This window comes from Danio rerio, chromosome 20 (assembly GCF_052040795.2).
Source record: "Danio rerio strain M-AB ecotype USA chromosome 20, GRCz13ab, whole genome shotgun sequence".
In the NCBI taxonomy this organism is placed as follows: Eukaryota; Metazoa; Chordata; class Actinopteri; order Cypriniformes; family Danionidae; genus Danio; species Danio rerio.
In genome coordinates this window covers 15,030,206-15,053,279 of record NC_141040.1, presented here as the reverse complement: position 1 = coordinate 15,053,279, position 23,074 = coordinate 15,030,206, and the positions used below count along the sequence as shown (strand labels likewise).

Here is a 23,074-nt window from a genome sequence, read left to right as displayed (position 1 = left end):
CTACCATGAGGTTCTATCTAGACTAACTGGCCTCATTAGCCGGGACGTCCTGTATATTGGGCTTTATTGCTTTGTCCTGTGACCTCCCATTCTTTATTTTTGCCATTATTTTTTTCAAAAATAAATGTCCAATGAAAACTTTAATGCAAAGCAAAGTCCTCAGCTGTCAACTTTCACTTCACAGCAAATAGTGCTAATCCCATCATGTCTGTGCTTTTAAGGATTTTTACACCTGGTCGTATATTCGTTTTATTCTGATTGGATACAAATCCGATCGCTCTGACAACTTCTGAAGGAGGTCTGGAACATATTCTAGATAAAACTGGACAGGTCTTACTATTTGTTTTTAGACACAATAATTTAAATGAAATAAATGATGACCTGGAGAAAATCTGACCTGTGCCTCTTTAGAGAAACAGCTTTAAGTGCTGCAAACTTTATATATAAATTATGAGCACATGATCTTTGTAAGCAACTTGACAACAGTCATTATTTTTGTTACTGCAAAAAGCATGCACATGAATCCAGCAGTCAAGCTAATCTATCACAAAATATTTAATAAAATGTCACTAAAGTGCAGTATTTAAACTTATATCATTTAAACTGTATTACTATACTTCTTAAATACAATATTTGAGGAAAAAATGCAGAAAACAATTTTTAGAGAAAAAGGCCGTACTCACACTGTACAGTTGCCTCGAACCGGGCCAAAGCACGCTTGTCCCCCTTCCCGTCTCCCCCGATGGCCCGCACTCACACTACAATCGGGCCTGGGCACGCTTATGTCATTGATGCTGCGCTGTTCAGTTAGCGCTCTCGCTCAGCATCACAGTGGAGATTTCTCTAGTTATATCGTTTAAGTCGTATGATATGCAGTGACATGCAGTCAAATATTTCGCCAAACAGTCCTTAGGTATGCGGTGACACGCATTCAGATATTTCGCCAAACAGATCCGCCACTTTTGGCGCTCATAAACAATCAAAAAGCCCTCGTGCTGCAGGAATGAGGTTTGCTTAAGGTGCGCAGCTGTCGTGCAGTGAGGGGTTTGTGTCTTTAATAAACTACGGCAGTTTGCGTTCACTGAACAGTAAGATTGATTAATAAATCCATATGAAACAGTCCCTTAAAAGTCACGTCTCGCTTTTAGTTTCGGGCTTTGGAGCGTTTTGCACTCACACTACAAGCGTACCGTGCTCAGGCCCACCTCTTCCAACCGGGCCAGGGCCGGCCAAGTGAACCATGCCTGAGTCCGATTCAGCACACTCACACTTCTCAAACGATCCGGGAAACGGGCCTGGGCACAGTACAGATAGTACTAGCATAGAGATAGACAGCATAGTGTAAGTAGGCCCAAAGACCCAACCCCCAACCCACCTAATGTTGCTAATATTTGTGCATTTTCATTGACTTATTACTGAGTTAAATCACTTGAACTTGCAAGATAGACACAAGTTAGTAGAGGGTTAGTATAGGTTAGTAGAGAGTATTAAAGACTGTGTAGGGAGCCTGTAATTGTGAACACCGTTAATGTATAAAGCTCTAATCTATCGCGCCGTTATCTGAGAACAGCGTGGTGCGAGGACAGGAACTGAGAACCACTGATGTAATGGTTACTTAATTATCACTAAATTTGCCACATCTGGTGGAAACCAAACAGCTTTGGTTTTACATTTAACTGGATTGTATTAATGTTTAAGTTAAATATTTTATATATTAAATTATACTTTTATTTTAGATATTTAAAATACAATATAGTTTATCTGTTAATAAGTAGAACTAACAAAACACACCAATTATTTAAAGTGTTATTGCACTTTTTCCCCCATATACCTAAATTTTCTTTTTAAATAAGCGTGCAATACATGGGCCAGTATAAGATTCTTAGGGTATACTAACCTTGAAAAAAAAAAAAAAAAAATCACAGTTTCACGGTACCACTGTATTGTGATTACTGCTTTAAAATAAGTTCTTTTTTAAATGTCTGGGTAAAAAAAAAAACTAAAACTTTTTCCCCTTTGAACACAGTTTATTTTATTTTGAGAAACATTAAAAATATTTTGAAACAGTAAACATTAGGGATGTAACGGTATCAGAATTTCACGGTTCGGTAATACCTCGGTATGAATGTCACGGTACGGTATTTATTGAATCATTTACAGGAAAAAAAAAACTTTTGAAAATACTCCAAAAAAAGTGCCAAAAGTGTCAATGACATACAAATTAGCCATCTATCTGTAAGCTTTGAAACACTAACTTCAATTTTAATAACAAAAAAATATTAAACCATGTAAAAAAATAAAGTTTCAATTTAGTATTGTTGAAAACTCATCACATTCAACATTTAATCACTCACTCACTTAGATAGAGATGGGTTTAAAGGAAAATTATCATATAATTATAATCTGGTAAAAGCTGGTATCTCTGGGCATTTACAATGTCCCCTGCAACAGAAAAAAAAACCCTCTCATTTGGTACTGAGGTTTCTGGAACAAGAGAGATATGACTTGGCCCAGGTTGACAGCAGTGGGGTAACATTGTGCATTGTCTTTCCCCCACTTGAGAAGACAAATCATGAGTGAGATAGAGGTCTCTTTGCGGTACAAGTCAATGTCTGAATCAATCTGAACAGTGTGCTGTGTTTCTGCAGTCCCCATGACTTTTATTAGTCGTATTCCCCAACTTGCAGGCACGTGCACACATAGGGCTCAACCTGTGCAGTGCACATGCCCTTTTTAGTCTTGGATAGAAAATGCCCTTCCAAAACGATCAAAAGTGCCCCCGCGACGCGACACACCCTCCGTCCAATCCAGCCCTTCAGTAGGCGCGCGACAACACCTCTCTTGAATATGCGCGCTCAACCCCCCCTCGGCGCTTTACAATACGCGCGCCACAACACAGCTGATCAGAACGCGCGCGACAGCACCGCTGATCAGAACGCGCGCGACAGCACCGCTATTCAGCACGCGCGCGGCGACAACACCCGCTTTAGGTTCGATCATTTCCATCTTTTTTTCATCTCCGCTACTAGCAGCACACTCCATTTCCGCATTACTGGATCTGTAGCGACAACAGACCGCAAAGGATTATGGCCACGCCGGGGCTGATGGGAAATGAAGTTTCAGCTACGTCCCGTTCGCTTCATTCGCCTGAGCAAATTTTCTCAGGAGACCTATAGTTTTACCGAGTCATGCGACTTCGGTAATATCGAAAAAAATTAATATTGCGGTATGACGGTATTTACAATACCGTTACATCCCTAGTAAACATGTTAGGCTAAATAATTCAAATGAATCTTTTATTTCTGCTGTCTTCATTTGTTTAAAAAAAAACTAATTTCTTTACCACTTAAACTGCATCTTTGGAAATCTTTTCTGTTGGAGATACTCTTGTCCTAAAAAACTAAAAAAAAAAAAAAAAAAAAAAAAAAAAAAAGAAGAAGAAAAACAAATGTAAATAAAAATAATTTTACATTATTTAAGTATTACAGAAAACGTTGGCAGTTTTAAAACCTTGACTTTTTTAAACCACAGTTTACCTTGAAAATGGTTATCATCCCATGCCTACAATACACTACTTTTTAATTGATCGATGAAATGATTGATGAATACAGAAAAATCAAGTGATTAATATTGATCACTCTGTTTAAGCATTGCCCAGCACAACACAAAACCCAATGAAATTAAATGCTGTTGAAAAAACTCTACACCCTTGTCACATTTAAAATACATGAAACCATGAATATGCTAATTAGCTCGTGCCCTTTACAAATCACCACAGCTATACCTTTTTCACTTACTTTGAGTAAAGCAGTAAACGCTACACAATGCCAAGTGGCAATCTTGGATTAATGGTTTATAGGATTATAATGGATTATAGCCAACAAACATACAAGGGGAGCTCTCCTTATAATCACTAACATGTCATCTTAGCTCATAATGATTTGATAAAGTTTTGTCATAATCGTCTGCAATGCTATATATATAGATAACAAATGTCCAGTATAAAGGAAGTCATCCCTTAAAGATCTCTCTTTTAAAAGTAATTCCTCTTATAGGATACTGTACAATAATATATTTGTTTATATACATTAAGTTCCAAAACCTTAATTAAACAAAATAAGATCACAAACCAAAATCACTACACCCAAAATAGTTGAATGTTAAAAAAAAACAAAACAAAACAAAATAAAAAATGTAAAAAAAAAAAAAAAAAAAGAAAATCAAAGAGGACCAGAAATAAATATTATGTTTAGTTAAAATTTTGAAGTTTGTAGTTATCTATTTATGAATTTTTTGCAACACCATATTTTAAATGTATGATTTCTAAAGATGTTAGGTAACCACAGTCTTATTTTAATGAATATAACTGGACAATAAAATATTTTCGTCAAACTTTTTTTTATCAATATTGTTTATATTCGCTGAGAATCTATCTATCTATCTATCTATCTATCTATCTATCTATATATATATATATATATATATATATATATATATATATATATATATATATATATTCTCATTAGGACTGAAATGATAAGAAATTTTTTGTTGTGTGATAAATTGTAACGAATCTTAGCAATAAGCAATAGTATTGTCATTTTCAGACATTTTAGGCCTCTGATTATATTTAAATATACCAATATAATAATATCATAAACACTTTAAAATACCTAGCTTTCTTACATGTTATTTTGATTCTGTAATTTGATGTTAAAAATGTAATTGTCCTATTATATATACTATTAAATGTCTATTTGGGTTAATGTCTAAATATAAACACCGGTATAATTTAAATGTCATTGTAAAATGGCTTTACCGTTATTTGTGAATTTGTAAATATTTATGGCAATGTCAAAACTTATTGAAGTCATCTCCAAGTATTGCACAATAAGTCGATTGCTGTGACAGGTCTATACTTATTTATGCAGTACATTGTTTACATATACAGTTGAAGTTGATTTTTCACAGTATGTGCGATAATATTTTTTCTTCCGGAAAAATTCTTATTTGTTATATTTTGGCTAGAATAAAAGCAGTTTTCAATTTTTTAAACACAATTTTAGGGACAAAATTATTAGCCCCTTTAAGCTCTATTTTTTCTCAAAAATCTACAAAACAAACTATCATTATACAATAACTTCCCTAATTACCCAAACCTGCCTAGTTAAGCCTTTATATGTCACTTTAAGCTGTATAGAAGTGTGATGAAAAATATCTAGTAAAATATTATTTAATGTCATCATGGCAAAGATAAAATAAATCAGTTATTATAAATATGTTATTAAAACTATTATGTTTAGAAATGTGTTTGAAAATATTGTCTCCATTAAACAGAAATTGGGGAAAAAATAAACAAGTGGTCTAATATTTTAGGGGGGGGGGGGGGGGGGGGGGGGGCTAATAATTCTGACTTCAACTGTACACTCCACACTATAAATTTATTCTCCTAATTTGCATGTACACATTCTTTGTCATAATAATAGTATTTAAGAGTGTACATGTTAATAGATTCTTCCTAATGCAAACATCTATTATTTGGCCATTGAGTTCAAGCAATCAGCAGATACAGTTAGTCAGAATTATTAGCCCCCTTTGAATTTGTTTATCTTTTTCAAATATTTCCTAAAGTATGTTTAACAGAGCAGGGAATTTTTCACAGTATGTCTGATAATATTTTTTCTTCTAGAGAAAGTCGTATTTGTTTTATTTTGGCTACAATAAAAGCTGTTTTACATTGTTTATAAAACATTGCTACAATTCCACAATGCCACATTGTAAGCTCTTTTCTACAACTGTTTTAGCACTTCCGATTAATTAGCCTATTGGGGAAATAACAAACGGCAGTAAAAGGTCAAACTACCTGCTCTAAAAACAAATGTGCCTAAAGCTACACAAAAAAAAAAAAACATAATACAATAAGGAAATACTAGTTTGCAACATCAAACAAAAGTGAATCAAGCCAGAAGTATTGGGTCAATAAGGTTCTAATGGCTGCATTTGTAGTAAGTGAAGAGTAAGGCCAATAGCACTTGAGCCATAAAAGCTTAAAGGATCAAAGTTTTTTTTTTTTTTTTTTTTTAAGAAATAGGCTACCTAGAATCATTAGTTGAGTTTTAGCATTTTTTAAACTATTCAGACAATCTCAGTCTGACAGAAACCCTTTTAGCTTAGCTTAGCATACAACATAGAATCTGGTTAGACCATTAGCACCTCGCTCAAAAATGACCAAAGAGTTTTGATCAAGGAACTCTGCTGTCATACCATAGTTACAGTAGGTGCAAAGATAATACGCAGTGCCTAAAAATAGTTTGAAGTTACATAACTGGGGACTTTTTAGGGACATAATATCACTATATCATATGCAGCCATGGTACTAGGGCTGTACAATATTGGAAAAATCTGATATTGCTGTTTTTTATTTTGCGATACGAATACAATTTCGGCAGGTGACTTAAAGAGTTCAATTTTGAATTAAATCATTAACTTTGATTAAAATAATCTTGTAGAGGCGCGAATCGAAGAAATTGCAAGCGTAAATAAGATAAAAACTAAAATTAGTCAGATATTCTGGTACAGTAATACGGTACGATATTATCATGATATTTCACCCCCGATAATAATAGATCACGATAACAGCAATATATCACAAGAAAACCATCCACAAAATATCATGATATTTGTAAATGAAGAGGGCAAATGAGAAATAAGAAAAATAAGAGATGTATTTCTTTTATTAACAGCCCAGATTTCTCATAATCGGAACATTGATATTTACATTTACATTTAGTCATTTAGCAGACGCTTTTATCCAAAGCGACTTACAAATGAGGACAAGGAAGCAATTTACACAACTAATTGACACAACTAAATACACAACTTTTGATATGCGTTTGAATCGCCATTATGAGAAGTCCCACCTTATGCATATCACTGTTTTGTCCTTCCACTATTACTGAATAATCAAGTGTAATGTAAAAAGTAAAACAGTGTTTATTCTTCATTGCTGATATACATATATTTAAAATATCATAAAAAAGAAAAAAAGTTTCTTAATTATTATGCTACAATGGGAGTATAGTTCCAAGCCATACTAACCTAGAAATAGGAATACATGATGTAACTACAGAGGAGTCAAGCTTTAAGTATAAAAATAATCTAAATTAGTTTTTTTTTTTTTTTTTTTGAGCTAATGGTCTAATCCGACTCAATTAATTTATGCTAAGCTAAAAGTACTAGTGCCAGAAGCAGAGATCGCCCAAACTGTATAACTCCAAAAAAAAATTGTGTGTTCCCTTAATGTATCAAACAGGATACTGAAAATATACCTTTATAAATACACCATCAATTAAATTGCCTATAAATGTATGCTGGTCAACAATAATCATGTAGCACTCTCAAAAATCAAAAGCACAACTCTATTTCTCCTGTAATGGTCTGTGAAGCTTCATTAACTGGACACTTCTGTTTCTTGTTTGCCTGTTTTGAGGCAGGTGTGGAGATAAAACTGATGAGCACGTAAACGGTTGAGGCCCTCATAAATCACAGCAGTGACTGAATCAGCGTACTGTGCTAAGCAGAATAAAAGACAGTTTTTGCAGGGAGAGGATAAAAAAATATCTCCGGCGGTTTGTTGACCCAGAGTGACCACTTATCCACCTGGCACTAAAATCACAGAGGGCTTAAACTTGCTTCAGAAATGGGGAATGACACATGGAAGGATGGAAAAGAGATTATGAATAATCATTTTTATCATCTCTTGCACTTGTTTAACCTTTAGTAGTTAGATCACAAAAGTGCAGTGCCTTGTCGCTATTAAACAAGGAGTACAGTTTGCATATTTTATATCTTAAAACCATTGTGACATAAAGAATATCATATTCAGCTCCAAGGCTCTATTAATATGAATTAGAAAGAAGATAACCACTGTTTAACTGTTTAGTCATAGGCCCAGATGGGATCTTCGTCAGCAGAAATCTGCAGATGCTTTAGCCAATCATTGAGTTTATTTTTTTGCTCATATCTACATATAGATAGATAAGTAAATATATAAATTAGAGTTGCACGGTTTACCGGTACTATGGTTGAATCGCAATAATATGGCTCCAAAATACTGGCAGTGCCACTATTTTTTAAAACGATCGTCATTAATGGTTTATCTTTAGAAAATAATGTTGCATGTGAAAAAGTCACTAAAATGCTCACACGTTTGTATAGAATTTGCACCTTTTATGGTAGCCTATTGCCCGTTTTCTGACTGTTCATTTTAAACACACGTCTAAATCTGTTCATTTCTGTTCCTGACAATATAATTTAGTAGCTACAACAACCACAACAATCTCTTAAAAAGAACGACTCAAAACGTAAAATTTTAAATACCAGACAAGACAAAAAAAAAAAAAAAAAAAAAGAGCAACAGGAAATATTGAAACTCTTTTAGGCCAAATCATATAGCCTAATTTTCTTGGAAAAATACTCTTTTTGTCATTAATTTTGTGCAGTATTATTTGTATCTTTATTTTAAAGTATTTTTTGTCTGTCAGTTATCTAGAAAATATTTTAGGTGAAGTCATGATACAATACTTTATAAGTATTATGAATTAAATCGAGTAGGCCTATTATAACATAGTATTTCGTGCAATTTTCTTTATTTCATAGAGTTGAGTTATGAGTAGGCCACATGGAATCTGTGCACACAGAATTCCACAGATTTGTAGCCCATCATTGATTCTGTTTATTTACTTCTGTAAATTTACATTTATTTATGTTTTGAATTAATTTCAGTAATATTATTGACTAATATATACATATTTATATAATTTATTTACAATATAGTTTGTAAAGTAATATTTTCTGTCTTTTAGTAGATATATTATATGAAAAACCTTGTTTGTTTACCAAATAAAGTTGATTTTATTGGATTTGCACTTTAAACATTAAATACAAAGTTAAAAATGTATTACTTTATTTCATATATTAAGGTTTTAGTTATGATACTCCCAAAATCATTCTGCATAAATCTGCAGATTTTCAACGAAATTCTCTGCAGAAATGGCAAAAAATATCCGCAGATTCCATCTGCCCCTAGTTATGAGATACAGTATTGCTATACGACTTAGTATCACAATACTTCAGCGTGTATAGTATTGTAACACAAATTAATGGTATATATATTGTTTTAATATGATTTACGTCCACTAATATGATGTACACTAATATAAAGAAAATGTCATAGTTTACCAAGGCCCCGTTTACCCTGCCAGTTAAATGTGACCCAAATTCAGATTTTTTTGCTCATATGTGACACTGACCGGACCTGTTCTATGACCATGTAAACACGAAAAAAAACATGCATTGGGATATTCAGAGATTGGTTTCAGGCCTGCTTCATATGTGGAAATAAATCAGATATAAATTGGATTTGCGACAATGTGACTATATCATAAACGGGCAATTCAGATTTATTGAGGCATTCAATTTTGTATGTCATTAAACTTGCGACAATGTGGTACTTTTCAGCAGTTTAATGACATAGATGGAAGAGCGTGTGTGGAGACGCCAATGCAGTAAACACAAACAACAGAGGAAGCATGGAGGGGTATAGCGGTCAGTGGTCAACGGCAGAAGTTACCTGCCTTCTTGCCCTGTGGGGAGATGACTCAGTTCAAGATAAGATTAAAGGGTCCTACAGAAACAAATCTGTTTGGACACTATATATTACCCAAAGAAAACAAGCTGCGACGACAGCCCTCCTCTTCCTCAATATTATTTTAAAGTTAAGCGAACTTCGCATATTTCGAGTTAAAAGCAAGACAATTTCTTACATTGTGGCTAGTGTGGCGCAGATGCTAAAACACACCTTTATTGCATGGGTGATGTCGTAAATTGTATGGCAAGTGTAAACACATGAATCTGATACAAGTCACAATTAAAAGAACGTGTAAACAGACAAGCAAAAAATCAGATATAGGCAACAAATCGGAATTGGGCATCAAGACCTGACAGTGGTGTCAAATATCAAAAAGAAAATGAAATTTGCTATGGTAGAAGAAGCCACTGCGGATCTTAAAAGATGAAGATTAAATTTATTAATTAAGACTAAACAAATGCGCAGTGGCTTTTGGAGGCTCTTTGGGAGCAGACGTGGAGAGCTATGGAGATAAAATAATGAACCACTTTGATGACATACTTTGACTTAGAGATTTTAGAATGACCAAAAAATTTCAGATATTTTACAATGTAATCATTCCGCTGGTTTATTTCTTCAACATCGTCCCATTGCACCCATTTTTGTAATTACGTGACCTGTTTAAACATTCACATGACTTTTTGTTGACTCACAATTTATGCACATATATATTGTTATCAGAATAAATGTTTTCAAATTTTACGCATATTTTCAAAGAGTGCATAAAAATATGTGGATGGAATCATAGCTGAGGTTACTAAGATAAAAAAAAAAAAAAAAATGTTCCACAAAAAAAAAGGTCTCCACAAAACAAACCGCACCATGTGCAAAAAAAGTCCCTCAGGCTGGAGATACAACTGAAGTCTTTTGTAGTTGACTGACTGACGATTGCCATTAAACATTTTTTCAAAGATACTATTCACTTCTTTGTTCTTGAACTTTATTCTTTAAGAGAATGGTTAGTTCGTTCAAACACATCATTTTAATCTAACTCTTTCATTTTGGACAGCCTGATTGAGGCGTAGTGTAACAAAGTTCTGTACAGCAAACTCATTAAATAGACTTTGGACCTTTGAGACTTGTAAGTCTTCTTACCTGTAGTGTACATGCGTGACTGTTGGATCTCTGTAGCCAAAAATCCATGTCTGAATGTCCATGGGTCTTGCATTAGGATAGGCGATGGTCATGTCTATTACCCACTGTAGGCCTTTAGGTTTGTTACCTGAAGATGGAAAAACACAGAATCAAGCAAGAGAAAGACATTTGCCAAGTTAACTTGAGTAAAATGAAAAAAAAAAAAAAAAAAAAAACTCTAGTTTTATGGCTAGGAATTTATTATAAAAGAACCAAATTGATAATCGATTAAAAAGTTTGGATTAATTTCCATCAACTCAGCAAAGAGATTTTTTTCCCAGTTTAACCATTTCATGTCTGTGATCACACCGGCGTGATTGGACATTCAGAACAAGTCATCAAATGCTAATTTAATTTGATAATTTTATTTTTGGGGGGGGTGGGGGGGTCATGTCGCCTCCCATCCGAGCCTTGAACCGCCTCTTGAAAAAAAAACTCTGTATACATGTATACATATATATATATATATATATATATATATATATATAAAATAATTGTCTAAAAGTAGAAAGAAGACTGCATTATCATTTAAAATGCATTTAGAAACAGTTGAGTTCCCCCTCCCTTTCCTCAAAGTGGTTCTGTGTGCTTTTTTTCCCCTCATCTCACCTACTCACACACACGCACACGTCAGGTGTGTGGCTGCGGCTGTGTTAAGTAGGGGGTTTTATCCACCTTAAATAAAGCGATTCTTTTCAATGCAGTTAATACAGACTCGTTCATGAATTAGTTGTGGCAAAAATGCTGATTACAGATGTAATTGTCCATGAGTCTGCTGTATTAGCGATTAAAATTACTTATCTAGTTAACAATGCTAACGCTAAAGCCGTTTTCAATGCATTGTTTATTTGTGACGACTTGGCATAATGTTAACTTAACATTAAAGACCACAAATAGCATATTGTTTAGCTGAGTATTTGCTAAATGAGCACTGTGCTACACTGTGCACACTAACCCCACAGTATTTTTTGTATAATCAGTTTCTATTCTGTTTTAAGTGACTCAATTAATTTGAAATTAAAATGTTTACCTTTTTTAATTCTTTGTCTTTATTGTTGTGATTATTGCTATGATAGTTTTGCATTCTTTATGTGAAGCACTTTGAATTACCATTGTGTATAAAATGTGCTACAGTATAAATAAACTTGCATTGCAGTGTCATGTATTGGCAAATACAAAAAAAAAACAAAAAAAAAATGACAGAGAAAATCGACATAAGATCATTTTTCAGTGCAGCTAAACGCCAAGTACAAAAAGTTCACATATTAAGGCAATTTGACTAAGAATGAGTGCTTATGAAAATACCAATGTCACAATATTAATCACAGGCAAAGGAGAAATAAATGATTGAGAAACAGGCAGAGCAGGGTCAGTCAGATGTTCAGTGTCAGGTAAGGGTGTTGTGCTTTATTGAAGGGATAATGACAATTCTTTTGAGGGGTGAACAATTTTTCTTAATGTTTTCGTAGTTGTGGCTGTTTAGCAGAAGAACCTCACAGGCTCACTGATTTACAATATGATCGGTCATTTTAACAAGCTTTGTCGTTGAACCTGAGAAAAACTTTTAAAATAATCATAATGACGTAGTCTCCATGCTATAATAATAATGATGAAACCATTTTTAACAGCGGGACATATCTTTATTAGTACAATTCGGCTGTATTATTTGTGTCCCCTTCAAAAAATGCTGGAAAGAAATTTTATATTTATTGTCCCCCCTACTGTTAAATCAGATTTACGCCCATGATTGAGCTTAATGACAAATACCCTGCATAACAAGGATGATGAGTTCAGCACAGGAGGACTTGGTGCCCAAAAACATCAAAGTCAACATCTCTGGTGTAGGATTACTTTAGGTACCCAATAGGAGTGTCAAAAGTAATTGTTTCTTTGGTGCACAGCGATGCGGACAATTCTGTGTTGGTTCAGTTATAATCAAAACCGGTTATTAGGTTTTGATGGCATTCATCTCATATGCGCTATATTGTAGTAGATTTTGCTTACTATGGCGAAGAAGGCGACCGCGTGTAACTAAAACACTCCAAGATTTTAAAACAAAGAAACTCTGCACTGTTTACTGGTTGTGTTAGCTGGACAGTCTTTCACTGACAACAAGCACTTGTCTCCAGAGTTTTTTCCTACGTGTCCATCATGGATCAGCTGTGATCAATACTGCTGTTTATAAGTGTCAATCTTTAGTGAACAGCGCCAGATCACAGCCAATCACAGCCTTTTCTGTTAAGCACGTGACCAACCATAGAAGTGTAAGAACTCACTCGACAAGGCGGGATATTTACATTTGTTTATTTGCTATAAATGCTCATGTTGTTTGTATTAAAGGACAAAGTTGTATTACAAATAATATATGAATATATTTCTGAATTATTGCGCGGTGAAGTAAAATACACAAGTGTATGGAAAGCATCATTAATGCACAATGATTTTGAATTGAACCAAATTGATGGGATGATAGTCATAACCACACCCAACCGTGAGACAAGAGTAGGTTCACACCTCTAGTACCCAATGTACATACTAATTTGTTACACCTTTACTAGGTGATTTTTAGATTTTTTTTGCCTTATGTCTGTTTTAGAGACCTATTACAGGTCTGTGATAAAGATCTAGTTGTTTTGCTTTGGAAACATGCTTCAGATTCACAATGTAAAACTGTGTGTGTCAAAATCGAAATCACAATATTGTTCAAGAAAATCATGGTGATCTCTTTTACTCATATTGCACAGGCCTAATAAACACTGTTTATGTTAGTAGAACGTTTACTCTATTCCTCTCCCAGTTAAACAGCCACTTACTTTCATGTATTTCGGAAGACAATTATGAATAAACATGTTAGCATAATAACATGAGCATAAACATCCACTGATCTCTCCTTCAACGTAGACTAAACATAGCGGCACCCTTCACATTCATAGACCAAAAAATATGATTATGAGTAAGCTGTTCAAAAGACAAAATACACGATTTTACACATCCAAATTAGAATGTTTGTCAATATTTGGAAAAAAAAAATATTCTCAGTGGGGTTGCAGTGTAAACTTTATAGTGATGCGTCTGTGATAGTTGATCAGCAGGAGTATTTAAAACGCATGTATGAAAGGTCTAAAAGAACTAAATTTAATGATAAACTCTTGCTTGCTAATGGTGATTAGAGGTCATATATAGCTCCTTCAGATTTTTTTAAATTTGCACCTAATAAACACAATATATATTACAGAAATTTACAATGTCCACATTAGGACGTACTTGAATACATAAAGCAACATGTAGGATTCTATGGGCTTTGTCTCACTTTCATATTAAAATCAAATTCTACAACATTATTAGTAGGGCTGGGCGATTTGGCAAAAAAAAAAATAAATAAATAAATAATCTAGGTTTTTTATAAAGTTTGACCGATTCACGATTTTGATTTTTTAAAATTGTGTTACTAGTCTTCTCAAAACATTGCAACAACATGACTGAAGTAACATTCTCTTTAAAAGTAACTTGAAAAACCATCTGGTTAAGGAACATTGTATTTTTAATGGCCATGTCATACAAAAATCGGTCAAGGTGTAAATAAATGTAAAACAAATTCACAAGTTAAATACCGTTTCTGAAGATTTGAATAAGAAATATTTATGTAAATATTGCAGTTGCAGGAACACAAAGGTATTTTTTGCAAGTTTTGCTGAGCCTGGGAAAGATTGGCTGTCAGCTCGGCTTTGACTTTGTCTTCTTCAGATTAAATGACAGGTTGTAAAGCTGCTGCCTTTTTCTTAAAAAGATACAGTGGAAGAAAAGGACTGAACATGGAAACTGTAAAGCCTAATTCAACCCAATGTGTGAAGTTGTGGACGTATAGCAGGAGTATATACAAGCACCAGATGTGTGTCTAATATAAATAAATATATTTAATCTATTTTTCTTTTTCCCCCTTTGAAATACAGATCATTCGATGCGCTTTGCTCCACTCTCTGTATTATGCTGCCTGATCTGTCTGGTTTTCAACTAGGTCCGCTAAATGACATCATGGGGGCGGGTACTTCCATTTTCACTGCTACTGGCCCTCACCTCTGCTCGTGTTCAAACCAAAAGATTGGCGCAGTTTTTCACATGGCAGGCTTTTACGTCCTCACATGTTGAGATCAAGTTTATCGACTTGATGAGTGAATATGTCTTGACAATCCACACAGACGTGACTCAGACTAATGCAACACGTAAAATCCTACATGACTTCACGCTTTAACAGGCAGTCAAGCAGGTCGTACACCAGAAGCGTCACGACACGACGTGCACATGATAGTTTAAACTATCACACACCAGACGCGCACATTCGCATGATATTTAACATGAAACTAATCAGATGGCGCTCTGTGGCGCGGCTGAAATATGAACTGTGAATCGTGGCTGGGCGGTGCTGGTGTGTGTATAGAAACCTGTTTAGAATTCTAAAATGCATGGCGCAGCGTGGTGCTGCGCGACGCGTTGCTGAGAGGCGCTTCTGGTGTGCTTCCTGCTTCTTAGAGTGAACCAAAGCGCATTGGTGCCATTATAATGCATTAAATATACATTTTTTTTTAAAATCGTGATTTCTCGATTTGATTCAAAATTTAATCGTCTTAAAACGTACATTCGAATTAATTGAAAAAAAAAATAATAATAAATAAATAAAAATCTGGAAAAAAAAATCTCCCAGCCCTAATTATTGGATAAAAAAAGTTGCTGCTATAACAGACCATCCTTTTACATTAAATTAATCCGTTTAAATCCTGTTCATAAACTATTCAGTGCACATGCATTTCAGACACGCAATGTTCACGTTGAACGCATGCAATAAATCATGCACTTGATTGAGCATGCACTTTTTTTTATACAGCTTATTCACTACTCGCAGGGTTCAAGAAGAATTAATTTAAATAGTGTTAGTGAGGAAGCGATTCCAGAACCAGGACTCAGAATTGATTCCAATAGAAGCCCAAACTAGTTTTACTCTTCCATCCTAACTAGAGCTGTGCAATTAATCGAAAATCCAATATCGATTTTGATTTTAGCTTCTAACGATTATGAAAAACCATTAATCAAGATAAACGATTAATGCATTATATACAGCCCCTTTCCAGTTGTACACATTTGTTGCTCTTAAAAGTGCGAAAGACTCCATGCTTATGTGCTCTCATTCGAGACAAGGAGAGCACACACATCTAAAGTCATCTTAAGGTGAGCAGTTTAATGATCAAATAGGTGTCAAAACACGGTGTTTAGTGATAATTCATATTAACCCTCATTTGTGAAATAAACGAGTTGAGAATCAAAAGACACGTGAAAGAGAAACTATTAAAGTGACAGCACGCAATTCCTACTGCCGCCTATTTTAATGCTTATTAATCAAACAAAAGGAGAAAATCCCTTATTGCTCTTGACTGAAGGACTTTTGTAGCTAAAGTGTTTTTCTTACAGTAAAGATGTTTACAGTTTTTTTCATATTTTTATTCTATTGTATTTATTTTTCTTTCCTTTGCAGGGTGGAAAATAATTGTATATATGCAGTTGAAGTCAGAATTATTAGCCCTCCTGAATATTAGCAGCCCTTTTCCTCCCCAATTTCTGTTCAATGGAAAGAAGTTTTATTTTGTCCAACTTATTTCTGAACAATAGTTTTATCACTCATTTTAATAACTGATTTATTCAAACAGATTCAAAGTGCGATTCAAAGGCTTATCTAGGGTAATTAGGCAAGCCATTGGACAACAGTAGTTTCCTCTGCAGACAATCAAACAATATATTGCTTAAAGGTGCTAAAGGTGACCTTAAAATGGGTTTCAAAACATTTAAACCTGCTTTTATTCTGGTCAAAATAAAACAAATAAGCCTTTCTCCAGAGGATCATTTGGGAAATATTTATAAAAAAAAAAAATAATTCTCAGGAGAGCAAATAATTTTGACTTCAACTGATAACCGCTTTGAATAATCGTGATTACAATTATGACCAAAATGATTGTGGTTATGATTTTTCCCACAATTGAGCAGCCCTAATTCAGACTCATACTTAATAACAGAAAAGGGGTATTTTTGCATCCATAATTAAATTCTGCAATTATCTCCTATGGCCTTAGAATGTAGTGCACAGGTCACACAGGCAACATTGTTTTATTAATATCTTTATTTTTTTATTTTATGTTTAATCTGTTGCAATATATATTGTGACACCTAAAATTACAGCTAATTTCCTTTTTTTTTGCATTTCATTTTAAGAGTGAGTCAGACATGTGGGTTATTAACAGCATGAAAGAAAATTAGAGCAATATCAGTGTTGGCCAAGTTAATAATCACTTGCATTGTTAAAATGGTATTTAAATTATTTTTCTTTATATTCTAAAGTACTTTGGGTGAACCATCCATTTAGGGCAAGTACATTACAAGTATCTCTACTTCAAAATACCTAAAAAAAAAATAAAAATAAAAAAAAAAGCAGTAATCACTTAATTTTTTTTACGGGATAAGTAATTTTATTACAGTATCTACAATAAAACTATATTCATTTGATATAAATCCCTTGTCAGCATAACAGAAAAGATCATCTCACAAATCACAAATCTGAAGTGGCACTATTTAAGCAATGTTTAAGCAAAGTATTGTAGATGAAAATTATGTGGAAAGCACTTACAACTATTATATTACATAACCACAATCCTAACCATAACTGTATAAAGTAAAAGATTAAGACTTTGATACAAGAGTACGACAATGTTATAAGGTGACTGCTGCATCTCATAAGTGAACTCTTAACTGCAGAGAAGTAACAATTAATATTATTTAAGCCTCGACAAACTGAATCCTCAGACACATTTTAAGTCACTAAAATTATCTGCATGAACAGAATAAACCACTTTCTGCTTGAACTGTGGATTACAGTATCTACACTGAAATATATTAATTTGATATAAATGCCTTGTCAACGTAACAGAATATATCACCACACAGATCACAAATCTGAAGCAGCACTATTTAAGCAATGTTTAAGCAAAGTATTGCAGTTAAAAATCATGTTGGAAGCACTTACAACTTTTAAATTATATAACCACAACTCTAACCTTATTAAGTAAGAGACTAAGAGCGTACTTACACTATGTACAGTTGCCTTGAACCGGGCCGAAGAACGCTTGTCCCCCCTCTAGTCTCCCCCAACGACCCACACTAAGGGTGCTATCACACCTACATTTTTGTTTCGGAACCTGTCTCGTTTGCCCAGTTAGCGCGGTCCGTTTGGCATATGTGAACAGGGCAATCGCGCTTTGTTCTGCACCAAAGTAATCGCTCCGAGACCGCCTGAGTGAGGTGGTCTCAGCTCGATTGAAACGAACCCTGGAGCGGTTCGATTGCAGTGAGAAAGCGATCTGATCCGAGCGCGGTTAGATCACAGTGTTTTATGTAATAGACATACGGCTATATGAAGAGAGAATTATGAGTAGGGCAGGAAGTTTCGCGAGTCTCCGGATGCCCGCAAACGAGTGATGATCTCCCAGTAACTCAGCGTCTCCTTCCTGGTCCTCAAATAGGCATCGTCGCGCACCCTTCTCACCCCTCCTCACCGCATCTCTCCTCAGACACGTCGCGCATTCGCGCACCTTGTCAATCCCCACCAAACCACCACCTCTCCTGACAGCTGAGCGGGACGCTGCAAAATAAACCCTGACACTCTGACCAATGTGAGAAGAGTTAACTCACACGTGACTTGTTTAAGCTCTTTTGGTCTGATTAAAAACCTTGCAGTGTGAAAGCGAACAGCTCCAAGAGCAAAGAGCAACAATGTAACATTTGTGGTCTCTGTTTCGGAACAACTGAATCGATTCACAGGTGTGAAAGCACCCTACCACATTGCATTCGGGCCCGAGCACGCTTACGTCATCGATAATGTGCTGTTCAGTTTAAGAAGCTTTCTTGCTCAGCACATTGGACATTTATTTATATTGTTTTAGATGTTTGGGATGCGGTGACACGCAGTCAAATATTTTTGTCGAACAGATCAGCTACTTTTGGAGCTCACAAACAATCATAAGGTCATTTAGGAGGTTTGCTGAAGGTGCAGCTGTTGTGCAGTGAGGGGTTTGCGCCTTTAATAATCTACGACTTGCATTCATTTAATATTATGAATGATTAATAAATCCATATTAAACAGTGCCTTAAAAGTCACGTCTCGTCTTCAGTTTGGAGCTCAGGTGTGCTTTGCACTCACACTACAAGCGTATTCTGCCTGAGCCCAAGTGAACCGTGCTCTGCCACACCTCTTTCACACTGGGCCAGGGCCGGCAAAATGAACCTTGCCTGAGCCTGATTCAGAGCATTTACACCTCTCAAACAATCTGGGAAACCGGCCTGGGTATGGTTCGGATAGCATAGTGCGAGTAAGCCCTAAGATTTTGATAGAAGAGTACAACAAACTAACATAGTTACTGCTGCATATTAATAGTAAACTGTTTAACTGCAGAAAAGTTACACTTGATATGAGTTAAACCTTGACAAACTGAATCCACAGACACATTTTAAGCTACTAAAATTATCAGCATGAATGGAATAAACCACAGCTTAAATTATGGAGATGCAAAACATTTCGTTCCCATTCATCACAACTACTCATTGTGTTGTCTGAATGACAAGGTAGTATTAAGAAAGCTCTGTGTAATTATGAGCCACCAGACACCGATTAGATGTGTTTACTTTGGAAAAGATAAAAACAGTTGTACAGAGAGCGACAGAACGGAACAGAACAAATGTTTTTTTTTTTTAAGCACAACTATTTTTAACTGTAAAATGGTGCGGGATGTTAAAAAAAGGGCTTCAGCTGTATATAAATATGTTGCTTCAAAAATATTTTAGAAACAGCACAGATAGAATTCAAGACAAGGCTCTCCTCTGATAGGATAATCAAGGTATTAGCCAAATATCTATTACTTTCTATTTTATATCATTATTGCTAACAAAAATAATAAATTAATTGTGTGTACTGGTTTTGGTGGTTTATTAGGACACAAATTTGTATGATGAATTGGATTTGTCTTACAGTTTTGAGGTGGTTTATGAGGCCATACATTCTGTCCTCATAATTCAAAATTATATATTTATAATATATATATATTTAACTGGGTCTTTTAACTGGACCTTTAATATATGCCAAAACAAGTCGAAACAAGTGTGTAAGTGTGTGTGTGTGTGTGTGTGTGTGTGTGTGTGTGTGTGTGTGTGTGTGTGAAATGTACATTTTTCAAATTATCTTGTCATTAGATTTACATGTTTTGGAGTGTATTCAAAATAATTAAGAATAATTTTAAAATCTTTTTCACTTTGCTTGATATCGCAATTGATGATAGTAAATGCCCTAACAACATTTTATAATAAGTGTGTGATTAATCAGAGTTAATTTAGCCAAAAAGTCATCACAATAACAGAATGACTAAATTATAAAAAAATGTTAACTAAATAATACAACTGTAGAAAAAAACCCACTGTATTTAAGTCAAAATTACTACCTTCTTCCAAATAACAGAGGCATTAGAATGATTCACAACGTATAATTGAAATGCAACTCACTCTAAATGAATTAAAGACCAACAGTGAAAGGAAATTTGTTTAGGATAGTGGATGTATTGTGCAGACAGTGTTCTGATGGCTGCACAAATACTAAAGGAGATCAATTTGGAGATGCGACTCCTGCAGAGCATTTAGCATCTAAAGCATCTTGCCAAAATTACTGCTAAAAATTATACAGCTGGAAGAAAACAAACAGAACAAACAAAAAAAATTTGCATGAATAGGCTCATTTTACAAGTTAGATAAAGTTAAACAGTTGTGTTTTAGCATCTTTTAATCATTCAGCCAAACATCGGATTTGCCAGGAGCACTATTAGCTTAGCTTAGCATGCATCATTAAATTGGATTAGACCATTAGCATCTCGCTCAAAAAAAAAAAAAAAAAAAAAAGATAAAGACTAGCTAGACTTTTCTGGAGTTACATTGTGTACTTAGACCAACAAGAATTGAGAAGTTGTAATTTTCTAGGCCAATATGAATAGGACCTATACTCTCATTCTGGCGTAATTATCAAGACACTTTGCTGGCCACAGCAGGCGCATTGATATTACTAGGTTACTTTGAATTTTTCTGTCAGGCTTAGTACACAATGTAACTACAGAGGAGTAAAGCTTTTAACTGCAAAATTATCTAAACTCTTTTAATTATTTTTTTAAAGCATGATAATAAAGATCTAGTCCGATTTGAAGGGCACCTAGGTAATCAGATGAATGGATTCAAAAATGGTAAAACTTAACTGTTTAACTCTAGATAACTCCTAAAAGACTCTCTAAAAGACTCTCTGCCATCCACACTGGACCCACCTTAGTTTGTCTACCGTGACAACAGGAGCACAGATGATGCAGTCTCTATAGCACTGCACTCTGTACTCACACACCTGGACAATAAAAACACTTATGCACAAATGCTGTTTGTGGACTTCAGCTCAGCATTCAACACTGTCATACCCTCCAAGTTACTGATCAAACTCAGAGACCTGGATATCGACACATCACTCTGCAACTGGATTATGGACTTTCTGACTAACAGACCTCAGAATGTTAGATCAGGCCACATCTGCTCCACCACTGTCACACTCAACACTGGTGTACCACAGGGCTGTGTGCTGAGCCCCTTCCTCTACTCCCTTTTTACCGTTGACTGTAGGCCTGTTAATAGATCTAACACCATCATCAAATTTGCAGATGACACAACAGTGATTGGTCTAATCAGCAACAATGATGAGACGGCCTACAGGGAGGAGATACAGCATCTGGCCACTTGGTGCACCGACAATAACCTGCTCCTTAACACCAACAAGACCAAGGAGCTCATTGTGGACTTCAGAAAGGGACGAACAGGCTCACATGACCCCATCCACATCAATGGGATGGCCGTTGAGCCTGTCTCATCCTTTAAGCTCCTGGGGACCCACATCTCAAAGGACCTTTCCTGGTCCACCAACACCTCCAGCCTGATCAAGAAGGCTCACCAGCGCCTATTCTTCTTAAGGCAACTGAAGAAGAACCAGCTTTCATCAGCCGTCCTGGTGAACTTCTACCGCTGCACAATAGAGAGCATTCTGACAAACTGTGTCACAGTCTGGTATGGAAGCTGCTCTGTTGCTGAGCGTAAGGCACTGCAGCGGGTGGTGAAAACTGCCCAACGCATCACAGGGACCACACTGCCAGCCATAGAGGACATCCAGAAGAAACACTGTTTGCGCCGAGCACGCAGTATTCTGAAGGACACCTTTCACCCCGCTCACAGACAGTTTTCTCTCCTGCCCTCCGGCAGGCGCTTCAGGCTCCCCCGGACAAAAACCAGCAGACTGAGGAACAGCTTTTTCCCCAGAGCTGTCTCCCTCCTGAACTCTGCCCCACACTGACTCTTTTGCCCCCCCCCCAATACACCCCCCACTCTCCTCTAACTCAAACTCCTCGCAATCACTGCACTGTTTAACATATGCACATTTAAAAATTTGCACATTCACTGCACCACATTGAACTGTTTATTTATTGAACTGTACATACCCACTGCATATGGACATTTGTAATTATGTAGACACCCACTATAAATATACACTTGTAATCATGCTTATTTATCTGCATACTACTGATTATTAATAGCAACCTGTACATATATTCATATATTGTTACATATACGCTTGTAATCATGTTTATCTATCCCTGTACATATATTCATATATTGTAACATATACACTTGTAATCATGTTTATTTATCTGCACACTACTGATTATTAATAGCAACCTGCACATATATTCATATATTGTAAATCTGCTCATAGCTTATCCAACCTGTAAATAATGTTCATAGTACATCCATCTGTAAATATCACCATAGTTTTTCTATAACTGCACTTTATAACTTATTCCTGTATCCTGCACTTGCTGCTATTGCACTGCTGGTTAGACCTAAACTGCATTTCGTTGCATTGTACTTGTACATGTGTAATGACAATAAAGTTGAAACTAATCTAATCTAATCTAAAGTAAGTGTTTTTGTTTGTTTAAACATAGTGTTACTTTAGTTTTCTTCATTTCTTCATATTCAAACCTCCAGCTGGAATAATTAAAATGATGATGTATTTTTCAAATGTACACTCTCTTTGTGGGCATGTGCTTTCATTCATTCTGTAAGACGACGACGGTCCTCGCTGCATAT

General features: G+C 35.3%; 2 protein-coding genes across 4 annotated transcripts in view; one reads left to right on the top strand and one right to left on the bottom strand.

Annotated features, from left to right (window-relative positions):
* Positions 1 to 23,074, top strand: part of LOC137488715 (uncharacterized) — a 731,364-nt gene that overhangs the window by 84,615 nt on the left and 623,675 nt on the right. The window lies entirely within an intron of this gene.
* The window catches only part of lpgat1 (lysophosphatidylglycerol acyltransferase 1), a 92,906-nt gene that overhangs the window by 24,430 nt on the left and 45,402 nt on the right, over positions 1 to 23,074 (bottom strand). For 2 of the 3 annotated variants that reach the window (XM_087297307.1, NM_001029958.1), the window contains 1 exon segment: positions 10,784 to 10,910. In XM_087297307.1, the coding sequence (XP_087153433.1) occupies positions 10,784 to 10,910 (127 nt within the window). 3 annotated transcript variants of the gene reach the window in all.